Below are 24,526 nucleotides of genomic sequence, written 5' to 3' on the forward strand. Positions count from 1 at the left end.
ATTTTCCAACCGATAGAGCTTTCCAGTGGCAGCTAATTTGTTCCAGCATCGAAGTGAGCATAATTAACAGAGACTTTCTTTCTTAGGCCGATTAACCACCAAAAACCCATGCCAGCATTGTAACTGTAAGAGTGAAAACCTATATTTATGAGGGGGATTGTGTAAGAGTTTGTGTGACAGATGGACATTTTATCACTGTTGATGTTTGGAATTTCCTTGAAAAGTAATGCAATATCTTGTTATTTATGAATGAATGAACAAATCACTTGCTTTGCTGACTGAATTCTCTTTAAGAAGAGGTATACTAAATTAATCTTCCTCTGGGTAGCCTTTTACTTCATTAGGCAGCCTCCTCTTTTCTGATGCAAAAACCAAAAAATCATAATTGTGTTTTTATTACAGATACAGATCCACGTGTGTTAGAAAAACAAGAATTACAACAGCCAACCTATGTTGCCCTCAGTTACATTAATAGGTAAGCCATTTTCAGAATTTATAGCAACCTCACCTGCCACATGTTTATTTATTAAATGCATCTTTTTAACAGAGGAGAAAAAAATGTCTTCAGTCTTAAGATATTTACAGGACATTATTTAAGATCAACCTCTGTATTGAATTTTCTTGTTTCTCTGTTGGGAAGAGGTAGGATTGTAGTTCTCTGAACACAACTGATTTATACCTTCATACTGGAAGTACTGTGTATGCAGAGTTACAATACGCTCTTTTGATTTCATGGACCAGTTTGGGAAATCAATGGATTTATGTTTGAGTGAAACTTAAACCCTGGGGCAAAGAGGTACTTCATGAATTCAGAATGTTGTTGGAATATCAGAATATATCAGGATATAATGAATTGAAATAATTTAACATCAGAAAGTTATTTAATAGCTCATCTTTTAGTAAAAACATGCTTAGCAACTGGCCCCCTGTGTGTAAAGTAATATGCGTTTTTACTGAAACTGATATGTCAGGTCTAAGAGAGGACTTGGTGTTTCAGCCAACTCAAATAATTGAGAAGACAGTGATTTTTGGAAAGAATCTGAAATCAGTATGTTAAGAAAACACTGTACGCCCCCAAAGAGAACAAGGCAAAGCAAAAGCAATTCTAGTTTTTAATGAGAATGAAAACTCTCTGCTCGTAATTCAATGCCTGAACTTCTGTCAACTGCCTCTCTTTTATACAAGGTGAAGAATGTTTTCAGTCTCTTGGTAGCAGCACTGAGGTTCTCAGGGTATGAAGTAGAAAGCTGGGAATGAGTTATTGCACTGTTTCACTTTAATGCCTGTTTAGGAAAACTTACTTAAATCTTGTCTAGAGAGAGCTTTGAATTGGAGTTGCCTGTGCTTAGTTTCAAGTTCTTTTATGAGGCTTGTTTCCAAAGGATTTATTAATGTAAACATCTATTTACAAATTGCTTTTGGATTTCCTACTTATCAGCATTCCCTGGGAGTGAGATAAAATATCTACAGTTTCTCATTATATTTTTGAGATGTTTGAGGTAGAACACCTTCAAAATCACATCAGATACAAATAAAGATGGATATGCTTATCTGGATTTCTCACAAAACCTATTATTGCCAGTGATTAGCATGGATTTTGAAAAGCTGTTTGTTATACATTAGAATTATGTGAGGGCAGTGTATATGATTTAGTCTACTAATATTTGGGAATAGGATCAATAGGCTTATAGATTAATTCTGGTATTAAATAGGACTTTTAAAAAGTGTAGCATTGTATTTTGGATAAAATGCTACCTTTGTATATACAGATTTTGGTGTAATACTAAGCCTTATTCGGCTAAGAGTCAGTGGGATTTTCATTCATTCTCTTGTTGATATTGTCAGTCACATTGGCAGCAGGAATTTATTAATTACAAGGTGTTATACTCAAGAAAAATATCCTGCCAGGAGTGATTTTGGACTACAAAAGAAGTTGAAGAATTAGAGACAAGACACAAAAACACCACCAGAGAACTTGGCTCAAGTATGATAGTTGAGCATAACTTGTGCAGTAGGGTATGCCCGCATCCTAAAGAGTCTAAGTGAAATTGGTGGGTATGAAATTTCTTAGATGAGTCTTCTGGGAGAAAATGTGTTATTAAAAAAACCAACCTTTTATTATTGAAGCCATAAACAGGCATATAGAAAATAAAATCAAACATCACATTCCCACCACTCAGACATCACTACTAGTAGCACCTTAACACATATTTTTCAGATCATCTTTTAAAAATACATACATAAGTTTTAACCAAAAACTATCCATACTCTTTTACAACCTGCATTCAGTCACTGATCTCTACTTTGCCATTTCAGTACATTTGAATCTAAAACACAGATTAGATTGCCCCAGTTGATCTAAGCAAGTTCTTTATAGCTGTTTATCTAATCCAGTGTCCAATCTAGAACATCGCATTGCATCCGGATGTTTTGCCTCTTGAGTGCCTTTTAAAAATCTGGGATAGTTCGTTTCATTGATAGTGATTTGTTGAAGGGATGGATTAGTTGTCACACAGAATGCTCCATCTTCTGGGTTTTCTTTTGGTTGTCTTCTCAAAATGTCATTTGGCAGGTTCCTCTGTCTCCTGTATTTGCCACAAACTAGAAGTTAGATCTGGAGAGGATGCATCTTGAATGGGAGGCATTGTTGTATTTAGAGACCTGAGGAGTTAGAGAATTCAGCACCTTGTGTCCTAGCTGACAGAGAGGTAGACATGCGGGGATCAACAGGTTGGCTGGTGACCTGTAAGCGAAGAGGACTGTGTATGGAAGGTTGCCCAAGTCACTCTCAACTCTCCTCACTCAGGAGGCCTCTGTTGGCAGTGCTACATGCATCAGATAGTACTTAGCACACAGTAGAGGCTCTGAATATCTGTTTATAGGTGGTAAATAAACACCTAGTAAAGAATGAGAGGGCCAAGCAATGGAGAGCTACAAGGAGGAAACCTAGTCTGGCCATAGGGAAAGATACGCTAAAGGGAGTCTTCGGAGCTTTACCTATAGAAGGGACACATTGAAATTCACAAGCCAGTACAAACTCAAGAAGAGAGTAGTAAGTATTAGATAATGTGAAAGAAAATCAGCTTGACAGTGATATCCTGAATATAGCAGAAAAGAGTAATAATAAAAAAAAATTGACCAAATAGATATTTTTCTTAGACCTCAGGGGGAAATAAAGTCTAATTTTGTTGAGCAATGAAGACAGGAAAAGAATTAATATTTCTCTGCTCATATATATGTTTATACAATTCTAGTGTACTTTTTGGCATCTCCAAATTGAGTTAGAACTTTCTTTGGCAATAAGGTTAATAGAAATACGCAGAGTTAGGGTCCTTAAAATGGAGCTAGCTTTTTGGACTCGAAAAAGGTAGAAACTGGAGCCTCTATAACTATTTTAAATTGCTTTACTTCCTTGAACATATGGTTGAACAAACATTTAATTCCTTTAAAAGCAGGTCTGTTACAACATCTGGGCAAATTTTAAAATACAAATAATAAGAATGAGGGAGACATTGAATTAGTGAGGGTTATGGGAATAGTTCTGGGGAGAAATGTTGGGTATGAATTTAAGGATACGAAGTTCTCACAGTAACCTTATGAAAGAGATACTTTGATGATCTCCCTTTAAGGGGTGCAGAAGTTGAGACTCAAGGGGGTTAGTAATTTGCCCTAGTATCCCGGGTGGAATATAGGGGGAAGCATGGGGTTCAGACCTGCACAGTTAGGCTCCCGGATTGGTGATCCTAATAACTGTATGATCTGACTTGCTGGGATATCAGAGTAATGTGCGAGTTTGGAAAAAGTAAGAGAAGAATTTGGAAAACTAATGTTGGAAAAATAGGGTAGAATGTCTGGACAGAGGGGACAGAGACATACAAATAAGAGTAATTACCACGCCAAAGATAACTGAAGGGTAACAACCTAATACAATGAAACAGCAGGAAACAGCAGAAGCTAAAAATGCTTCCAGAGAGGTGAGCAGTACCTCCTAAATGATGACACCGTTACAGGGAGATTGGGTTGAGTGCTTAAGGCTCCCAGCACAGCAGCCCCAGCTGTAGTGGGAAGGAGACCTTGGCATCTTAGGAGGAAGGAAGGGGCGGAGCGCAGTTCACAGGACACTCATCCTCGTCTCACTGGTAACAGGCGGCAGATGGGCTGCAGAAGAGGTCAGGTGACTCCACAAAATGATGGATGAGCCCTGGGCTGCACTGGGGTGCTTCCTTCAGGGTGTTGTGTGTAGTTGCCTTGAGGTGACAAGATAGCTAATTAATGTTACGACCCCCACCCCCAGAATGGGTAACTGAGGTAACTTAAAAACATGATGACATACATGTCTATGGATATTAATTGTACAAGATACAGTTTCAAAATAATATAATTGGAGTTCCCAAATTAACTTTAATTCTTAAAATATGTATAACATTCATAGGCACAAGTTGGTACCTTCTTGCACTAAATCCTTGTTATTTACTACCTAATAAAAATTCAATTAAAAAATGGGCAGAGGAGCTGAATAGACAGTTCTCCAAAGAAGAAATCCAGATGGCCAACAGGCACATGAAAAGATGCTCCCCATCACTAATCATCAGAGAAGTGCAAATTAAAACCACAATGAGATATCACCTCACACCAGTCAGGATCGCCATCATCGAAAAGACAAACAACAAATGTTGACGAGGTTGTGGAGAAAGGGGAACCCTCCTGCACTGCTGGTGGGAATGTAAACTAGTTCAACCATTGTGGAAAGCAGTATGGAGGTTCCTCAGAATGCTCAAAATAGAAATACCATTTGACCCAGGAATTCCACTTCTAGGAATTTACCCTACGAATGCAGCACTCCACTTTGAAAAAGACAGATGCACCCCTATGTTTATCACTGCACTGTTTACAATAGCCAAGATCTGGAAGCAACCTAAATGTCCATCAGTAGATGAATGGATAAAGAAGATGTGTTACATATACACAATGGAATATTACACAGCCATAAGAAAAAAACAGATCCTCCATTTGCAACAACATGGATGGAGCTAGAGGATATTATGCTCAGTGAAATAAGCCAAGTGGAGAAGGACAAGTACCAAATGATTTCACTCATATGTGGAGTATAAGAACAAAGGAAAAATGAAGGAACTAAACAGCAGCAGAATCACAGAACCCAAGAATGGACCAATAGTTACCAAAGGGAAAGGGACTGGGGACGATGGGTGGGAAGGGCGGGATAAGGGTGGGGAAAAAGAAAGAGGGCATTATGATTAGCATGTATAGTGCATGGGGGGCACGGGGAGGGCTGTGCAACAAGTAGTGATTTTACAGCATCTTACTACGCAGATGGACAGTGACTATGAAGGGGTATGTGGGGGGGACTTGGTGAAGGGGGGAACCTAGTAAACATAATGTTCTTTCTGTAATTGTAGATTAATGATACCAAAATAAAAAATAAATAAAAATAAAATGAAAAAAAATTCAGTATTCTTTTCAATGTAAAGTATAGCTCTACTGAAATTCTTTGTTAGACTCCCTACACTGCTCAGCACAGTTGTAGTTAGGTTTGACTTCCTCTGAAAATGGGTTTTTATTTAGCTTGTTGTTTGTTATTGAAGTTAAATAGCAAATTCTAAATATGTTTCAAAGAACAGCAATTCCAAGGTTCATTCTGCAATATCTCTCTGCCTTATGCGTGTGCACCCATATGTGTGCAACTTATTTTACTCACAATGGGTTTAGTGGTTAAGTAAGTTTATGAAATCCTGAGTTGTATAAAATGGGTTTCTTTACCACAGGATTTAACAGGTCCTCTCCTATCCTGATAGGAATTTTAAGTCTCCAAGAGGGATAATATAATTCTCATTTGTACCTGACCCCAGAGCACTTCCACCTACACCCTCAACTTCCCCAAGAAACCCTGAAGCCTTTTAGCCAGGACAGGTTTCTATTCTTTGTCTAATGAAAAATGCAGACCACTGCCTTATTCTGGCCAGCTGGGAAGGAGGAGGACAAAATCGTGCCCATATGGGCTAACTCAGCTTCTTCTCTTGCCACCTAGCTGGGTTCTGTTTCTTTGAGAAACAGAGTAATGCAGTGGTTGCGATTAGAGCAAGAGTCAAATTATTCAGCTCATGAATAGCAGAGACAGGATGCAACCCCCTGTGAGCAAATAAGCAAGGCTCAGCCTCTGTTTCCTCATATCTAATAATAATATCTCCCTGATTATGAGAATTAAATCAGGACATGTAACAGTGCCTGTGACATAGTGTCATGTAAGTAATGGGACTTTTTATTTTTCTTTATACTCTACTCATGCTTAATTGCCCTTTTTGCTATCAAGTCAGTTATATGAGGATCACCTGCAGGGGAAGCATGGTTTTGGGGTGCAGCCAGGAAATAAGTTCCATGAGAGCACGAACATTTTCTATATCCCACAACTGTGTCCTCAGCCCAAGAACAGTGTCTGGCATATAGTAGACTCAAAAATGTTTATTGAATGAATGAATGAATGAATATGAATTTGTATGTGAGTGAATGAGAGTGTAAATAAATGAATGATTCTAGGAGTTCTTGGGATGCTTCTGTGAGAAAACCAGTTTTTATATAACCCATGTGCATTGAGAGGGTATGTGTTGAAAATGGAATATTGTGCTTTTCAGCATTCATATGGAATGCAGCATAAAAATACACTAAACAATGGCTGTCACTAGTTCTCCCACTGTAAACAACTGGGACAAATGTGTGAGATACTGGTTTTTAAGCCCTGGACAGTGGGCAGTAAAGACTGATCCTTGAGAAAAGAAAACTTAGGAGGTGAGCCCTGTGATCTCTCTACAGACAGTTCCTTACTGCAGTGGAGTGAGCTAGAGCCCAAGCACAGCACAGCAGTTTTACTGACCTGGGGGGAGAGAAGTCAAAGTTGGGGCAACTAAAGCTGGTGGAATCTGCAGCGTATGTGCAGAAAAGAGCCACAAAGTCTGTGAGTGTCCCTCATGAATCCATGGCTGTGGGTGGGCTGCACCTGTTCATGGTAAGACTCTGAGTCTTACCAAAGAACAGCAGCTGCAAGGGTAAGAATGGAACAGTGAGACCATAAGTCAAGCAGTGCTGGTAGGCATGGCATCCCAGCCCAGTCAGTATGGAGCAACAACTTGTTAACACACTAGTCTTCCAACTGAAAGACCAGAAAGACCTCAAATTAGAAATAAGAACTTAATCCTAGAGTGTAGCCTGCTCTAGAGATACCCTAACAAGACCTAAAACCAAGTCTCCATAAGACTTTCAGAGGAGAGAGTTTGGAGGAAAGTCCTGACAAGTTAGGAGGTCTTGGGAAGCGCTTTGGGCTTTCCACAGATTCGCCTAATAAAGTATAAATCTAGGTGAGATGATGAATTCTTTTTTTTCTACCTACCTACATACACACACACACGTGTGTGTGTGTGTGTGTATGTATGTAGGTATAAAAATAACAGTATTATACATAGCAGTAATAGTAATATAACTCCATTCAGGTTCCTGGACCTGATTCCAGTGTGTTTTAAGTATGTGAGAGAGGGTCTATCCACACATACTAATATCAAGCAATTATCAAACACTAGTAGGTTGGAGAACTCAACTCAATTCTGATGCTACCTGCCTGGAGACAGCACCAGATTCCCCAGGTTCAGGGCTCCTTCCTACAACACTGCCGTCCACTTCCAATTCCAGTTGCCAGTCTTAAGCCCCAGGCAGTTACCTGTACTTCTGACCTACCAGCTACAGATTGGAGGGTCCCATGACCTCCCCCTTGGGTTTGGTTAATTTGCTATAGTGGCTCACAGAATTCAGGAAAACACTTAATGTTTACCAGTTTAATAAAGGGTACCATAAAGGATGCAAGTTAAAAGCCAGATGAGGAGATACATAGGCAGGTCCCAAATAAAGGAGCTTCTATCCTCATGGAGCTCGGGGGCCTGGCTAGGTGGCATGTGGTTCCCTAAGCATAGAAGCTCTCTCCAACTGAGAAGCAGGATGCAGCTGAGCGGAGCAGAGAGCCATTGCTCTTCTCAGGGATTTGTGTGAGGGCTTCATTGAATAGTCGTGACTGACTAAATTTTGGCCATTCAACCTCCAGCCCCCACCCTTGGGTGAGGGGTTTAAAAGTCTCTCATTAACATGACAAAACACTTTCATCTTTTAAGATTCTGCAGTGTTTTCAGGAACTGTGGATGAAGATCAGATATACTTGGGAAATATATATTTGATCAGATGACCAAATATGTATTTCTTATGACTCATTATATTGCGCTAGGCTTACACAAGTTGAGCATGATCAGCCTGAAACTGAATCACCTGCTAGACCAAAAACCAAGTCTTCATAAGAATGAATCAGAAATTACAATGTCTAATATACAATAAAAAAATTACTAGACATGAAAGACACAGGAAAATCTTACCCTTACACAAGGGGAAAAAAAGGCCCTCCTTGAAATGGCCCAAATGTTAGATTTAGGAAACACTTGAAAGCAATGATTATAAATGTTTTCGAGAACTTAAAGGAAAAATATACAATAAGAGGTTGTTTTGAATGAAAATAAAATCAGTCTGGATGCTTTCTTCTAAATCTTCCTACCAGGAGGTGAACTGCTTAACAAAAATTTTCTTCCTCTTTCCCACTTCTGTTCCTACTCCAAAACGTCACCTAATTCTACCACACCATCACTCTTGCTGGTTCAGTTGGACTCATTTTTGCCAGATTATAGTCACTTATAGCCTCAAAAAAAATGCTGTAATTAGTCAAGCATGCACTGGACTTGTATTTATTTTATACAAACAAGCCTGAAGCATTTGATTTTTTTTTTTAACTCTAAAGGGACTGGTTTTTTTTGGTTGTTATTACAAAACCACCTGTTTGTGGTCTTCTGAGAGCAGTCATATATATTACAGTACAAGAAATGCTTTCCTATTGCTCTCCTTTGCCCACCAGATCTGAAGTTCTGTGTGCCCTAGCCCTGGACTGAAGTTGGTGGCCTAATACATGCCTTCTACCTATTGCATGAAATTGGGCAAACACCAGCTATACTGCCATTTTCTTAGCCCATGTTTTAGTGGACACCAGTTGAAACAGAGCCGAGATGGCTGCTTGCTGGATTTTCCTTACAATGTTTCTAACTTGATTTGGCTTGTTCCTTGTGTTCTGCAAAAACCATGTATTCTCAAGGGACGCTGGGAATCTGGAAAGAGCCCCTTTGTGATATTTTGGCTTGCTCCAACAGAATTAACTTATGTTGTTGGCTTATAACACATGGTAGGAGAGGTGAGTCTTGGCAGAGCTGGGTAATACGATTCACTTGTTAGGCACTGAGCCTCCTTCTCGTCTGTTCTGAGGACAATCAGTGTTTAAAAACAATTGCTTATACAACTCATTGTATCAGGCCATTTTTTAAGTTTGTCTTTTGTTTACCCATCAGCATTTATAACTGCTTTTTTATGTCTAGTTCAAAGCTGCATTTTTTCTCAATCTTCAAACTTAGTACAAGTCAGTTAAGATTCAGCTATACTGAAAACGTCTAGAAATAGACTTAGAATTCCTATTTTTTTTCTCCTCTTTATAGAAACCCATTTTCTGGACTCTCCTAAGCAAGAATTGCTCTTTCTGTATCTATAAGTGTGACATTTCCCTGGTGATCTGTCCCTAGTGCCACCTCTTATTGTACCCACTCCCTGGTGCCACATTTGCCTTGACCCCTCTAGGGTCTTTGCCCTTCCTTTCTTGCCTCCACATTCAGGCTGCTTGTAGGTTATTAACCTGGAATTTACCAATTTAGATTAATTCCCTTGTCCCAGTGACCTTGCCCACTCATTATCTCCACTCTCAATCTCAGATAAAACCTAACATGTGCCTCTCTACCTGGACTAGCTGCTGAGAGGCACCACAGAAACGTGCCTGGCAGTGTGATCTGTCCAACCTCAAACACAACCATTCCCAGGTCAGCTGGGCCCTCAAAACTGTCCTATAATCCTTTCATCCCACATGAAACCCTTGCTGAATTTCACCACAGTGAGTTTGAAACATTTCCCTTTATACTGAAGTTGCTAAAGGAATTTCCGACAGCCGCCCCACCCCCGGCCCCATCTATCAGCAGATGTTCTCAGTTCCTGTATTTAGAGGATGGAAACCATTCCTGCCCAATCTCAAATTCCCTCATTTCCATCTCCAGATTCATCTGGATCTTTCATCCATGTTCCCTTCATTGTCTTTCTCCCTTTTTCAAAGCTGGCACCACAGCCTGAACTCCACATCCACCTGTCATCTCTCTGGCCTCAAACCCCTCTCCTCCGGCTGCATTTAGTCACACTACAGATACCTAAGGTCTTGTCCTACGAATTCCCTGTGTATTTCTTTTTCATGGATAACTATGGCACTTTCCTTGAGACCTTCCTCTGCTTGGCCTACCTGCATTTGTGGCCATCGGCTTCTGTTTGTGGAACCCTTTCCTTCCTTGTGCCTATTGACTTGTTCTGTTCTAATTATTCTGCCTCTTTGCCACACAAATGGAGGCTTCTTCCTGTTTTGTCCCTAGTATTTTGCCCTTCTGTCTGTCTGTCTTCACTCCATCCCATGAGTTTAAGTATCCCCTCTGTGGTGAGGACTCCCTGAATCCTAATCCCAGGTTTCCCACAATCCTCATTTATTTCCTGCCTGTTCACTCCTGACTCGATGGCAAGTATTTTGCTGTGGTATGAAATGAAATCAAGGGTCTGTTGTACATAGTGGATGACCTTGGAGATCTCCTCTCCATGGCCTCCATACACATTTACACAATCACTCAGGGCGCTACAACACTTCTCTTATTTCATTTGGAAATTCAGATCACTGGCAGTAATCTATTTGATTTATTGTTTTCCCCTTACGTGCAGCTCCTCGGAGTTAATTAAGGCAGCCATGAATCTTCCCTCTGTAGCTGTAGCGTACTCCCATTTGCAGGATACTCATATTGCTGAGACTGTTGATTTGGGACTCAAGTTGAAACATTACTTAATTTTCTCACATTGAGGTTCATTATGCTAAGCCTAAAGACTAGTCTTGCCTTTGAAGGCCCCATCCCTGGCAGGCTTTAAAACACCTCTGTGTTCCCAGTTTCTAAATAACTTGTTCTCATTTCCGCCACCATGGCCAAGACCTTGCCCATTGGCTCAAAGCAGCACAGCTAGGTCAGCCCTGTGTCCCCAGAAAGACCTTCCATCCTCAGCCACAGTGTAGACTCACTTCTCGTCTGTGCACAGGCTGTTTCCAGCAATACCAGTCTGGACTTTGGACAGCCACATAGCCCTGTTATCCCATACATGGCATAGGGCCATCCACCCTGAACAAGTAAACACAGTCAAGTCATAAGAAAGTATTAACTTTAAGTCTTTAAAAGACCAAGGCTAAATTTTACTGAACATGTCACATTAAGGAAGAAGGAACTGTGTAATACAGAAAATTCCCCATCTTGTCATTTCACACAGATTAGATTCTCTTAGTTGACCTCCTACGGTGTGGGGGCACTGGCAGTGAATGCACTTTATTCTGCCGTGTGTGATCTTGCAGTGACCCAGCTCATATCTCCCTTTTACACCTAAGAAAATGAGTATTTACAGGAAGATTGTGGGAGCTTTTAACCTTTTTTAGTACCTTGGACCCCTGTGGTGAACTGGTGAAGCCTATGGACTATTTCCTAAAACAATGTTCTTAAATTCATAAGCTAAAATATATAAGATTACAAAGAAAACCAATTACATTAAAAGCAACTGTTAAAATTATAAAATTACGAATTTGTCATATGGTAACATGTGTTTCTTTATTAAGGCCTTAAATAAGAAAGCTTAAGTTAATAAACTGGGTTAATAGCTTCCATAATTTTCAGACTAGTGATGTGTATAAATATATTTTGAGATATCTGATATAATTATACTGGGAAATCAAAATATCTTTGATTTCTATGGGTATAGTCATAGATTCTGTGAAAATACTGTACTTTAAATTAGCAATATGATACAATATAACTATTGATAAATAAAATAAATGCTACATTTCAGTTAGAGGTTAGTGAAAGTAAAGACGTAAATTTATTTTTAATCCAAGTTCACAGATTTCTTGAATTCTACCCGTGACCCCTTGGGATCCACAGATCCACAGACTCACCAGTCAAAAACACCTCATTTAGGTATCACGGTTAGTAAGTAGCTTTTAGAGGTGGGCTCAGACCCAGATTTATGCAATTCCAAAGTCTTTGCTTTTTCTTGTTGTGTCAGGTATCTCCCCATACTATTACTTTGCTTTCCGTAAGAACTTCACACTTTTAAATGTTGTCATACTGCCCTGTGGAATAGGTCATGGCAGAAGAATATAATAAAAATGAAAATGTTTATAATAACTCTTTGTTTTAAGAACTTTCGCAAATACTTCCAAATATACCGGTTTCTTATAAAACACACATTTTCTGCTACTGAGCCATCTATAAAAGATTGCACTTACCTCATTTCTTACAAGGATCAAAAAAATTCAGTGACTTGTTCAAGTTCATGCAGGTAGAAAATGACAGACATGACATTTGAGCCCCCAAATCTTTTTGGTTTGTATATCCCTGTTCATATCATTCTCTGGATTGCTTGGATACTAAGGCAAAAAGATGTCAGATGATTTCTCTCAAAACCACACAGAATCTTGACACATCCAGGATAAGGCCCATGTCTCGTAATCTCCAATTCTCTTGTCTTGCCTCATACACGTTGCCTCTATAAACCTACAGCTCAGAATATTCTCACATGTAGTTTTTTAATCAGACATGCAGACCATGTGGAGTTACTAGCCTTGAATAATTTAAGTGCCAGCTTGTATTTTATGTCATTGTCTCCAGTTGCTGATAAAACCCAACAACAAGTGAAGAGGATTTTCATTCCAGCCCACACAGGTGGTAATTTAGTCCCTGGTCATTGCACTCATGTCAGTCCTGTCCCAGGGGCTTTTTCCCCTCACTTGATGCGAGTTAGTGTGCATTTTCCTTAACAATCAGTTCACTCTGCACGGTCACTAAGGCCATAAACCTGATGTTCGACAAGCAGAAGGATTTGCAGAGAAGCCTTCCCAGAGGCTTCCACCCTCCGTGATGGCTGAAATTTCCCTGCAGATTTAGGTGACAACACGGGCCCTTGTAATTTACAGATGGTGGGGCCAGCATACAATCAGTACTTGCCAACTCCCTCTGCTCACTAATGAGATGTGATTTGGCATGACAAGACCAGAAATTGAGTCTGTCTTTTGTAGTTGTCCCACCTTCTTGGCAAAGTTTGTGTACATCTTTTCTTGACTGTGCCTGACTTAATCTTTCATTTCAAGTTGAATAATTTAACAACAGTCTGTAGTTGTTTCCTCTAAGAAAGCACAATATCACCTCGGCAAATTGTGTGCTCACTTCTTTAAAGGAGATACTGCCCAAGTTTGCCTTTTGCCCAAGCCAAGGTTAGCAGGAAAGGATAAGTGGTATCATTGTCCCTACACTTAAAGAAAGCATGCTGTGGTCATCCGTGGCAGTGTGTGTCAACTACAGAGGCCTCGATACTACTATAGGCTTTCGGAAAAATAGAATCCATTGTTAATGCAAACTTGATTAATTTTTTCATTTTCATTATAGGAGCAGATTCCTTCGGAGCAAATAAGCTGGGAGGGTGCTTAGCCTTGTTATTCATTGTCCTCCTACAAACATTTTTTCTTTCCTTTATTGCCCATTGTATTGTTGTGTTCGGCACCAACCAGATTCCGTGATGTATAATTGTCTGCGGCCAAACAAGTATGATGTAAAGCTGGTTTCTATATTGCATTAATCTTTGCTACATGGCAGCCATATTTTGTTAACACTCCAAGCCAGAAGGCTTTTAATAATAAAGACACATTGTGCTGTTAGCTCATTTACCTTTTTAAAAGAGGTTTTCTTTCTGGTCTTTAGCACAGATTTCTAGAGGCCTAAGGCATCATGGTCTTACTTTCTAGCGTTTTGAAGGAGCATGCACGTATTTGTGTATATATATCAATGTCAAATCTTAATTCAAACTCAGAAAACTATTGTAAACTCTTTAATTTCTAATTCCTTAGATCATGCATTCCGTATAGCCCCCAAAGATGTTGAACACAAAAGACCAGTTCTTGGCTCTGGACATCTACCTGATACAAGCCTCTTTTTTTCCCATCTTCAGAATAGCAAAGCTTTGCCGTGACTGTGATCTCTTTCATCTCCCACTATGTGAACTGTGAATTATGGGACTCATTCTATTATGTATAGAATAATACTGTTTATGGTGAAGCACATTAATCAGGAATCTCAGGTGGTCTTTCATTTAGTTTCCATTTAACTATGATTTCTTTTTCTCAACATGTATTTTGAGATTTATCATGTTATTATCTTATAAATGTTAATTCATTGCATGTATTGGTAGATGTTTTGTTTCTGTTTGTTATATAGTACTACATTATATGGATTACCAAATTTATTAACCAATCTCCTGTTGGTGGTCTTTGGCCATTATAAATAGAGAGTACATTAACATTCTTGTACCGGTCTTTTTGTAGACATATTGTTTGTTTCTCTTTGGTATATTACTAGAAGTGGAGTTGCTGAGGCATGGTGTAGGCATTTATTTAGCTGTTAGAAAGAGCAAGTTTTTTAAAGTGGCTGAAGTCATACTCCTCTCCTCAAGATACAAGACTTCACTTGTTTTGCATACTCACCAACACTTAGTTGTCGGTCACTTCAATATTAGTCATTCTGATGGTTGTGTAGTGGTATTTAGAGCAATTTATTTTTACTCCAAAAAACTGGAAGAAATAGCATTTAGGTTTCATCAACAAATAAGATGCTTTTATGTTTCCCTTCAATGTTTATCCACATGTTTAAAAGTTATGAGAGAGAAACTGTAAAGATTTTTTCATTTTCATTTGTTTTCAGGGTTGCTGTACAATAATAGGTAGTCCTTAAAAACCCTGGCCAATTTGAAGTCACAAATATGTTTGGGAAGAAGTCCATCTTTTCACATAGGAAAGTGTGAGTCTGTTTCATCCCTCCCTTTACCACCATAAGATGGAGTGGCTAGTCATAAAACTGTGGGATGCCCCTGTATTCCATTTTTCTCCTCCTGTGCCCAAGCAGAGAGCTCCACAGGTGTCCTTGAGCCATTCTGTCCATGGCTCAGGGCAGGGTGGGGTCAGCCAGCATGCAGGTGGGCCTACATGTCTGCTCCTTTCCCAGATAGAGGCCATCATATGCATCTGGTCTGTGGGTGCCTTTGACCCACAGCCATCCTAAGAAGAGTGCAGCTGTTTCAGATTTTCTTGTCAAGAATGAGAATGAGAAAAAAAAGTGGTGTGTCTAGGTGTACATATGTATGTAATAAACATGTAAAGAAGTACATGTAATGGAGAACTGCAGAATCCAGTATGGTAGTTATCCCAAAGGACAGAAGTACCATGGGAAGAGTAGAGAAAGGGTTTTTTCACCTGTGTTGATAGCATTTTATTTCTTAAGCTAAAGGTAGGTTTACAAATATTTGTTCAAGAGTTTTATTCTTCATATCATTTGAAATCTTAAATGTTACAAATGGTGCATTCTCATTATTAACAACTCATATAGCAGTGCCAGATAAAGACATGAGAGTCACCTGTGTTTCCACCACCAGGCACAGGAAATACCACTCTATGACATATGTCCTTCCAGGATTTTGTGTGTTCTATTCTCTTGCTCTCTCTTTATATATATGTGTGGTGTGTGTGTGTGAATGTGTACACACACATGCACGTGTATACATACACAGACATATGTAATGGACTAAACTCCATTTTTGTAATTCTCCCCTCTTAAATTTCACTGTGGAACTCTTTATGCATTAATAAATACTGCTTTATTTAATTATTGGAATATATATTAGCCTGCATATGAGTTTATTTTAAAATTATTTAACCAACTCTTGGTGTCCATTTAGGTAATTTTTTGAATCATTAATGTATAAACAATGCCAACAAGTGAACAACATGTATTTATATCTTTTGCACTCCAGTCCAGTTGTTCCCTTAGGATAAATTTCTGTTGGGGGACTTGCTTAGTCTAAAAATGTGCACAGCTATGATTTTGATAGATTTTTCCAAAGTATTCTGTAGAAACAAGTTCCAGGCAGAGGATGTGTAAGGATATATCTTGCCCTTCCTTATCCATATTTGGAATCAGGATACTTTTGAGTCTTTGCCAGCTTAAAAAACTTAACCTAAAACAGTTTTCATTGTTATAATATTCATCCATTTGGTTCACTATCTAATTTTTTTCTCTTTATAAAAATAATATTGTTATAAGAGTTTGGTAAAATAAAGAAGATAATGGAAATACTTAAGTCTTTCGCCCAGAGTGAATCGTGATTAATATTTCTGGGAATTTCATTCTAGAAGTCTTTTTTTCTTGTGCATATTTTTCCAGAATCATACCATACATAGAATTTTGTCATCTTCTTTTCTCACTTAACTATATTGTGAGCATTTTTCATGTCTAAATGCTTTTTAGAAATAGTCATTTGGCACCATTAACACCTTATTCCATTTCCCATGTTGGTTATTGGATTGTTTTCCATTTTTCACTGTTACAAATGATGCTGTGTTCTCTCTGACATGTTTCTAGAACCGAGATTCAAGAGTGTCAATACTGTAATACTGCTACATATTGCCAGATTATTCCATAAAAGATGTAGTCTTTTTTATTTTTACCAGTGGTGAACAAGAGTATTGCTTCACTCTTTCCTTGCCGGCATTAAGGACTATCATTTTAAACACCTTGTTAATTTAATACTAAGGAAAACATCAGTACATGGTATTTATGAATTACTTGGTATGATAAATCTTAGTTTTCCTTGTAGCAAGACCCTGGTAGAACACAGTATTAGATTTTTTCAACTCTGAAGGAAGGCTGTAATTTCTAAGCTATCTTCTGGAATTCCTTCAAAAGGGTACTGAATATGAGATTCAGATTAAAGCTGAGATTTATAGCCCCAGTCCCCATAAAACAGTGATTGAATCATTCATACAGAATTATAGAGTACCTGACTGGAAATGGAATGACTGGATAAACAGATGTGTGATTCCTGAGAAATAAATATCATCTTGTGTACAGATTTGGTCCTTCCTTTTTGCCATTTGTGGTCAGTTTTGTGAGAATCACAAAGACCTAGAAGAGTAAGGAACCAGATATATGAGGATGGAGAAAAGAGAAGGCATGCAGGCTGGTTTCTGTTCCTCTCTCTTCAACAGCCCCTCGCTCCAGCCCCCACTTCCTTCCCGTTCTCCCCAGTGAGCAGAAGTCTAAGATAAGACGCTGTAATAAGAAATGGTAATTGAGCCTTTTTCACATCTCTTGGTGTAGAAGTGATGTAGATCTTGACTAGCCCAGGTCCTTAACTCTGGGCAGTCTGCCCCATCTTGCAGTTAACCTGCACATCATAGTTTCTTTTCTGTCTGAACTTAAGCAGCTGGAAGGTTAAGCAACTACCTCATCGTTGCAGCTTATCCTGATTCCTTGCAAGTTATGAGATCAGAATCCCAGACCTCTAAGGAATTTAGAAAGAACTGGAAAGAACTTTCCAAGCAGGGGACCTCAGAAAGGTTAGACTGTCAGGATCATCTCTTGAGAATTTCCTAAGAATTTTGTTTATTCAAAAGCTTCAACTAAAATAAAAATGTGAGAATAAACCTGTCTTTCCCACCAGAAACATTTGGCCACCAATGATGATTGTGGGACACTGTGTTATCCTGCTTCTTCTCTGTATTTATAGAGGCTCAGAGAAGGATAATGGAGCTTATGGACTTCATCTCATTACAGGCATGGCCATATTCCATACACCATTGGTACCCTTGCCTTCCAGGAGTTCCTCACCATGGACATGTCCAGGGTTAACCTTAAACTGTATTCTTCTCACTTGTGACAGGAGTAGAATTTTGCATCTCACTCCACATCCATCTATTGCCAGACCTCTCCAGTTCCCTCATCACTGCTTCAGTCTGCACAAAGTGAGGTTTCATTACTATGTTTTCAGTAAAAATACTATAAATCATGTAAGGCTGGTATAAGAAAGAGTAGGTGGGGATAAAAGAAAAGCAGCATTCTCTTCCCAAGTTAAACCCAGCATTTGTGCAACACACCTTCTCAGAAGAACCTGGTGTTGTGTTAACAGGAATGTTACCCTTCCTTGTAGAGTTGCTCAGTGTATTATGTAGTGTTAATGTGTTGAATACTTTTTCTTTTAGCAAATCTTCTAGAACTGAGAAGTGATGCCAGCATGTTGCTCATAAAACATTAGCTTCTCCTGATTAGATTTCCATGTTGTGCAATGTCGGGGGAAGGAGGTATCAGGTACTTCCAGTAGCTTTCCTATTGAACATTCATGACAAAATACAGAAACATAGTATCCAAGTGACATGTCACTTGACAGTTAATATTTTTCTGTCTCATCTTGTATTTGTACGTGCAGTGGCCACATTGGTCATGTGTTTTTATTCATGTAATCATATCTTTGTACCCTGCTGCCTGACTTGTTCTTGAGATGGAACAAGACGAACTTCAGAAGTTAAATTCAAACAAGATGTGCGGGAATGAATTTCTTTTAGGGATAAGGGAGGAATGCCTTCTAGTCAGGAAGGATTTATGATTTTTGGCTTTGTTTTCTCTTTCGTTTTTCATTAGTCCTTAGACTTACAAAATCTGACATGCTCAAGATTTATCAAATACAAGGATTTTTCATTTCTGTCAGGATAAAGATCAGAAAGGTTAATCAGCACTTTACTGAATATACTCAAATGTACTCCAAAAAGAGGTTACATAGAAATATAAATTCTTTAAGCAGGGGGACATTTGCCAGTCTTTGTCACGTAGTCAAATATGAGGAGATTTAAGGATGTTGTGATTCATGGACCTTACTCATCCCAAGCAGTAGTTTGGAAATGTCAGAAGACTTGAATGATAGACATTTATGTGTGTTAATATTAGCTATCAGGAAAACATACATATGTATGGTGCATGAGACACTTTGACTATAAAAATATATATGTTGTGTGATCTTTTAATGCTGTCACCAGTTTTTTATCTTGGACTTTGCATGTAGAATGGATGCATTTTTCATTAGATGCCTGGCTTTTTGTTTGCCTACTTGCGTTAATATATATATATCATGGAACAAAGTTATCCTGGGTGTGCAACAACTTGAAAAAATAAGAAATGCAACATTTTGATACTGTCAAGAGTTATGATCTTAGCTTAAGATTTCATGCTGAAGAACAATATGTACATATTTTAACCTTTGAGTCTGATATGTACTGAAATGTGCAGTGTCAGTGTCTATAAATGAAACCCTGTAGCTGTCAAAGCTGTCTTGACTTCTGAAAAATTCACAGTACTTTTCTAGTCGTTCTCATGCTGATAATATTAGAAAAAAGAAACACATCGAGGATACACACTCACAGGCACAGATACCACGATAAATTCCAGACCACAAGATCAACTGGGAAAGTTTCTCTCTCTCTCTCCCTTTTTTTTGAAATGACTTCTCTTGAGATTAGCTTGAGCATTTTAGCCAATATTTTAAGGACTAACTGATCCATGACTTGCCATCGCTGGCATCTGAGGCGACCCAGTCCACTGCCACTAAGATTCATGACCCCCAGAACAGACTGGTTTCCTATCCCTTTGGTTGCCTTAGTCGTCTCCTGCTTGACTCCTTTTTAAAAATTTAATACACTGTATAGACCACTACAAAAAGAACTGTTTTTCAAAATTATTAAGGAAATCCTAAAGTAACCTTTGAAGATAGACTGATGATGGATCATTTATATTCTCCTGTTCCTGATCATTTATATTCTCTAGCACAATATTTTATCTATAGGCATTTGTATATGGTTGTTGTTTGGACATATGTTTAACTATGTTATTTTATGAGCATTTTTCATGTTGCTACATTTTTTGAATTACTATTTCTAAATGACCACATAATATGCTATCCGTAAGATAAGGTAACAGACACATGCCCTCCATTTTCATACTGGCTGCTTGCAAACTTTCATTATTATAAATTACACTGAAGCAAACATCTTAACGCACCATGCCAATAGTGTTTTCCTTTTAGATTATTTCATAAGACCTTTTCTCAGAAGTGGATGCTGTTTACCAGTGAGTCTCCAACTTCCTCTGCCACGGCATGCATGTAGATGATAATATCTTCACATATTCCCATGGGAAAACTTAGGTTTCAGTGAATCCCAAAACATCTGGAGGAGGAATTTGTAGATGAAGCACTAGAGAAATTCACAATTGCCATCACGCTATTACAGGCACTTAAGCAACCAGTTCATATGCTGACATCATTCTCCGTGTAAGAAATTATATTAGAATAAGAATGTACCACTTACATACAATTATCCTTAAATCTACCTCAATTTATTGAAAGTGATCCACAAACATTGATCTATTTGTTTCCTCTCATATGATCATTGGTGACATACCACAAATGTGTGTGTGCAATTTGTGGCAGGATTCACAGTCACTCCCATGCCACCATTTTAGTATGAGTAACCACAGGGACAGAGACAGGCAATTCACAGTTTGAAATGAAATAAAGCTTTTTCTCCTCTAAAAATTAGGCCGAATCCATTCAACGGGTAGAAACACAGCCCAAAAGATAACATTGTTTCAAATTCTGAGCAGAAATTTAGCTGTAATATAAAAGAGGTGAATTATTTCTAGACTCCTGAAATTATCATTAATTTAACAAATAGAAAATAAGTTTGCAAAATTCTGTATATCAAACTGTAGTGAATATGATAATGTATTCCCCAGAAAATCCTCAGTTTTATTATCTGTGTTCACCTTGATTTACAGAAACTCAATCCCAAAGAATTCCACTTCAAAGCACAATATACTTTGGATTTTGAATTCCATAATTCTGAGAGTTTACTTTGTTAAATTAGCTTCATTTATTAAATTAAAGAGTTACTAAATTAAAGTGGTGAGCTTTCAGTCTATGCAGTAATGTTTTAAAAAGAAGATCATGGGTAGAATCATTTGTTAGCCTTTGGAGAACTTTAATATATTGATTTAAAGGCAACAAAAAAGATTTGTAGTTTATTCCAGACAGGCATATGTAGGATTATTCTATAGCCAGGGCCAAAGTTCAAATTCCCTACAGTATCAGGGGAAATTCTCTCTTCAGCATGTTACTGTTTTAAAAACAACTGTCTTTCTTGCTGATTAAAAGTGATTTTAACTCTAGTGCCAAATACCAAAATGAAAGCAGTAGATAGAGAAGCACTTGCATGTCTATTTGCTTTTACCCTAAGCCTGGACATTAAAGGTAATTAATTTATGGCCTGGCAAAGCCTGTTGCCTTTCTTCTGTGGATTTGTTCTGTATTCAGTTTGGGATTCCAAATATAACTTAAATCTACTATTTCTGATATATTTAGTTTCCCTTCTCTCTTCAGTAGTCCAGGGTTAGCATGAAGGCCTTTTGGAAAAGCGGTTCTTGACTGTCCTGGATTGGAGAAGACTGTATAACCCAATCATTAGTCCCAGTGGGATAAACCTTTCCTAAGTGATGCATATGTACTCGAGCTTGGCCTTCCTGCTACTTAAAGCTATGGACCTCATAGTAATTTTCCAAATACTAGTATGATCATTTTACCCTTTTCAAGCATAATTATGTGCATCTACAATCAGAACATTTTGAAGAAGTTATTGATGCTTCTTTTCTATGTTTTTGCTTTGCTGTGCAGTTAGTCTTGTGAAGAAGTTATTGATGCTTCTTTTCTATGTTTCTGCTTTGCTGTGCAGTTAGTCTTGTGTCTGGTAAATTCTCAGAAAGTTGAGTGAGGACATCCATTTTGTGGTGAACCATGTTACTGTACATAGAGGACTTTCAGGAATCCATATCAACCAAAAGTTGGCAGAAAGTAGAAAGGTGTGAAATGTTTATTTTAAGTAATCTATTAGTACTCCTGAGATGCCATCTTCACTTACTATATGAAGAAACTGAATCTAAAAGCAGAAGCTCCAGTAGTGGAGCTGAGGGTCTTACAGGCTTCAAAGCCCTGGACCAGCGCAACCTTCTGCCTCTAGGTGATTACAGTAGACCTTTGACACCAGTGATGGAAGGATCCTGAGGGCACCTGAATCCCTTGATTCTCAAATACTGTCGCATGGGTGCACAATTAAAATGTAGGATTCCCCTGGTCCAGTTACAACTGTAAATGTTTTAAGATGATATTTCCTTGTTTTATATAAAATGGTGGACAAGTCCATATCATAAAAGTTGATCAAAGACAGCATTTCATTCTTTACCCAAGAAGATATCCAGGCAAATCCCATCTTTCCTATCCCCATTAGCTCTTGCAGTCGGCTTTCTTACTGCCTAGGCATGTTCCTATGCATGTGTATGGTGTGACAAATAGAAAACGACTTCTGATCGTGAGGCAGTCAGTGAGGCCAGGTCATTCCAGTGCTGCTCACCCACGCACCCCAGCCTTGAGCAGGAAAGTTAAAAACCCTGCCTCAGGCAATTACATCTCATACACAAGTCACAGATGTTATAATTGCATGTCATGAGTCTGTGGGAGATACTATAACTTAGTGGCTAAGAGCACTGCCTCGAGACAGACTACGTGGGTTCAAATGACATCTCCTCCTCTCATAAGCTGGATAGGCTTGGGCAAGTTACCTAGCCTCTCTGTGCCTCAGTTTCCCCATCTGTTAAATGGAGGTGGTAATAGCTTGTTAGGTGCCAAATACGGTAATACCTGTTAAGTACTTAGAATATGCTCTGCACACAATAAGCACTAAGGAAGACAGTGTAAACTTCCCCCAGTGCCAGGTTTCCTTTTTTTTATTTTTTATGTTTTTTGGTATCATTAATCTACAATTACATGAGGTACATTATGTTTTCTAGACTCCCCCCATCACCAAGTGTCACACCCACATACCCCATTACAGTGACTGTCCATCAGCATAGTAAGATGCTGTAGAATCACTACTTGTCTCCTCTGTGTTGCACAGCCCTACCCATGCCCCCCCTACATTATGCATGCTAATCATAATGCCCCCTTTCTTTTTCCCCTCCCTTATCCCTCCCTTCCCAGCCATCCTCCCCTGTCCCTTTCCCTTTGGTAACTGTTAGTCCATTCTTGGGTTCTGTGATTGTGCTGTTGTGTTGTTCCTTCAGTTTTTTTTTTTTAGTGGGTAATTAAAAACTTTATTTTATAAAAAAATAGCACACATTCAGTGTGGCAAATCTAGAGAATTCAGGTAAGCCAAAAGAGGAAAACAAAAATTATCCATAATACTAACCCCTAAAATAACCACAGTAGAGATTTTGGAGTTCATCAATTCAGTCATACACATATGGAATTTTTTTCCTACTAGAATAGTATCAATCTGTTTTGCCATCTATTTTTAAAAATTTACCAATAACGCTTGAACAACTTTCTAAGACATTAAATATTCTTTTACAGCAGAAATTATAAAGCACCATAACAGTTACAGTATACATTCGCTTGATTTATTTAACCAACACACTCTTACTGAAATTTTATCTTGTTCTTAATATACTGTACTAGAAAATTCTATTGTGAAATCCATATACCTTAATCTTTTTGCACATTGTCATTATTTCTTTAGAATAATTTCCTAGAAGTAGAACTACTGGTCAAAGAACAGGTACATTTTTACAGCTTTTTTTTTTTTGAGAGGGCATCTCTCATATTTATTGATCAAATGGTTGTTAACAACAATAAAATTCTGTATAGGGGAGTCAATGCTCAATGCACAATCATTAATCCACCCTAAGCCTAATTCTCATCAGTCTCCAATCTTCTGAAGCATAACGAACAAGTTCTTACATGGTGAACAAATTCTTACATAGTGAGTAAGTTCTTACATGGTGAACAGTACAAGGGCAGTCATCACAAAAACTTTTGGTTTTGATCACTCATTATGAACTATAAACAATCAGGGCAAATATGAATATTTGTTTGATTTTTATACTTGATTTATATGTGAATCCCACATTTCTCCCTTTATTATTATTATTATTATTATTTTTAAATAAAATGCTGAAGTGGTAGGTAGATGCAAGATAAGGTAGAAAACATAGTTTAGTGTTGTAAGAGAGCAAATGTAGATGATCAGGTGTGTGCCTGTAGACTATGTGTTAATCCAAGCTAGACAAGGGCAATAAAACATCCATGGATGCAGAAGATTTCTCTCAAAACAGAGGGGGTGAGGTTCTAAGCCTCACCTCTGTTGATCCCAATTTCTCACCTGATGGCCCCCCTGTGACTGTGCCTGTCTTAGGTTGTTCCTCCTTGAGGAATCTTACCCGTCTCTGGCTAACCAGTCATCTTCCGGGGCCATACAGGGAAATGTAAAGTTGGTAAGTGAGAGAGAAGCCTTATTGTTTGAAAAGGTTAGTTTTTTACTTCTTTGCATATTTATGCCCTGTGGCTTCTA

The 24,526-nt window shown here is 38.4% G+C and overlaps 1 protein-coding gene across 8 annotated transcripts in view; it reads left to right on the plus strand.

Moving 5' to 3' along the window:
- JAZF1 (JAZF zinc finger 1) overlaps nt 1-24,526 on the plus strand; it is a 354,562-nt gene that overhangs the window by 193,634 nt on the left and 136,402 nt on the right. For all 8 annotated transcript variants that reach the window (XR_012132234.1, XM_037027521.2, XM_073238671.1 and 5 more), the window contains exon 2: nt 403-475. Coding sequence is in view for 6 of the 8 variants with exons in the window: in XM_037027521.2 (XP_036883416.1) it covers nt 403-475 (73 nt within the window). In the remaining 2 variants the exon portion in view is untranslated. The remainder of the gene's footprint in view (nt 1-402; nt 476-24,526) is intronic.

This window comes from Manis javanica, chromosome 6 (assembly GCF_040802235.1).
Source record: "Manis javanica isolate MJ-LG chromosome 6, MJ_LKY, whole genome shotgun sequence".
Taxonomy (NCBI): domain Eukaryota; kingdom Metazoa; phylum Chordata; class Mammalia; order Pholidota; family Manidae; genus Manis; species Manis javanica.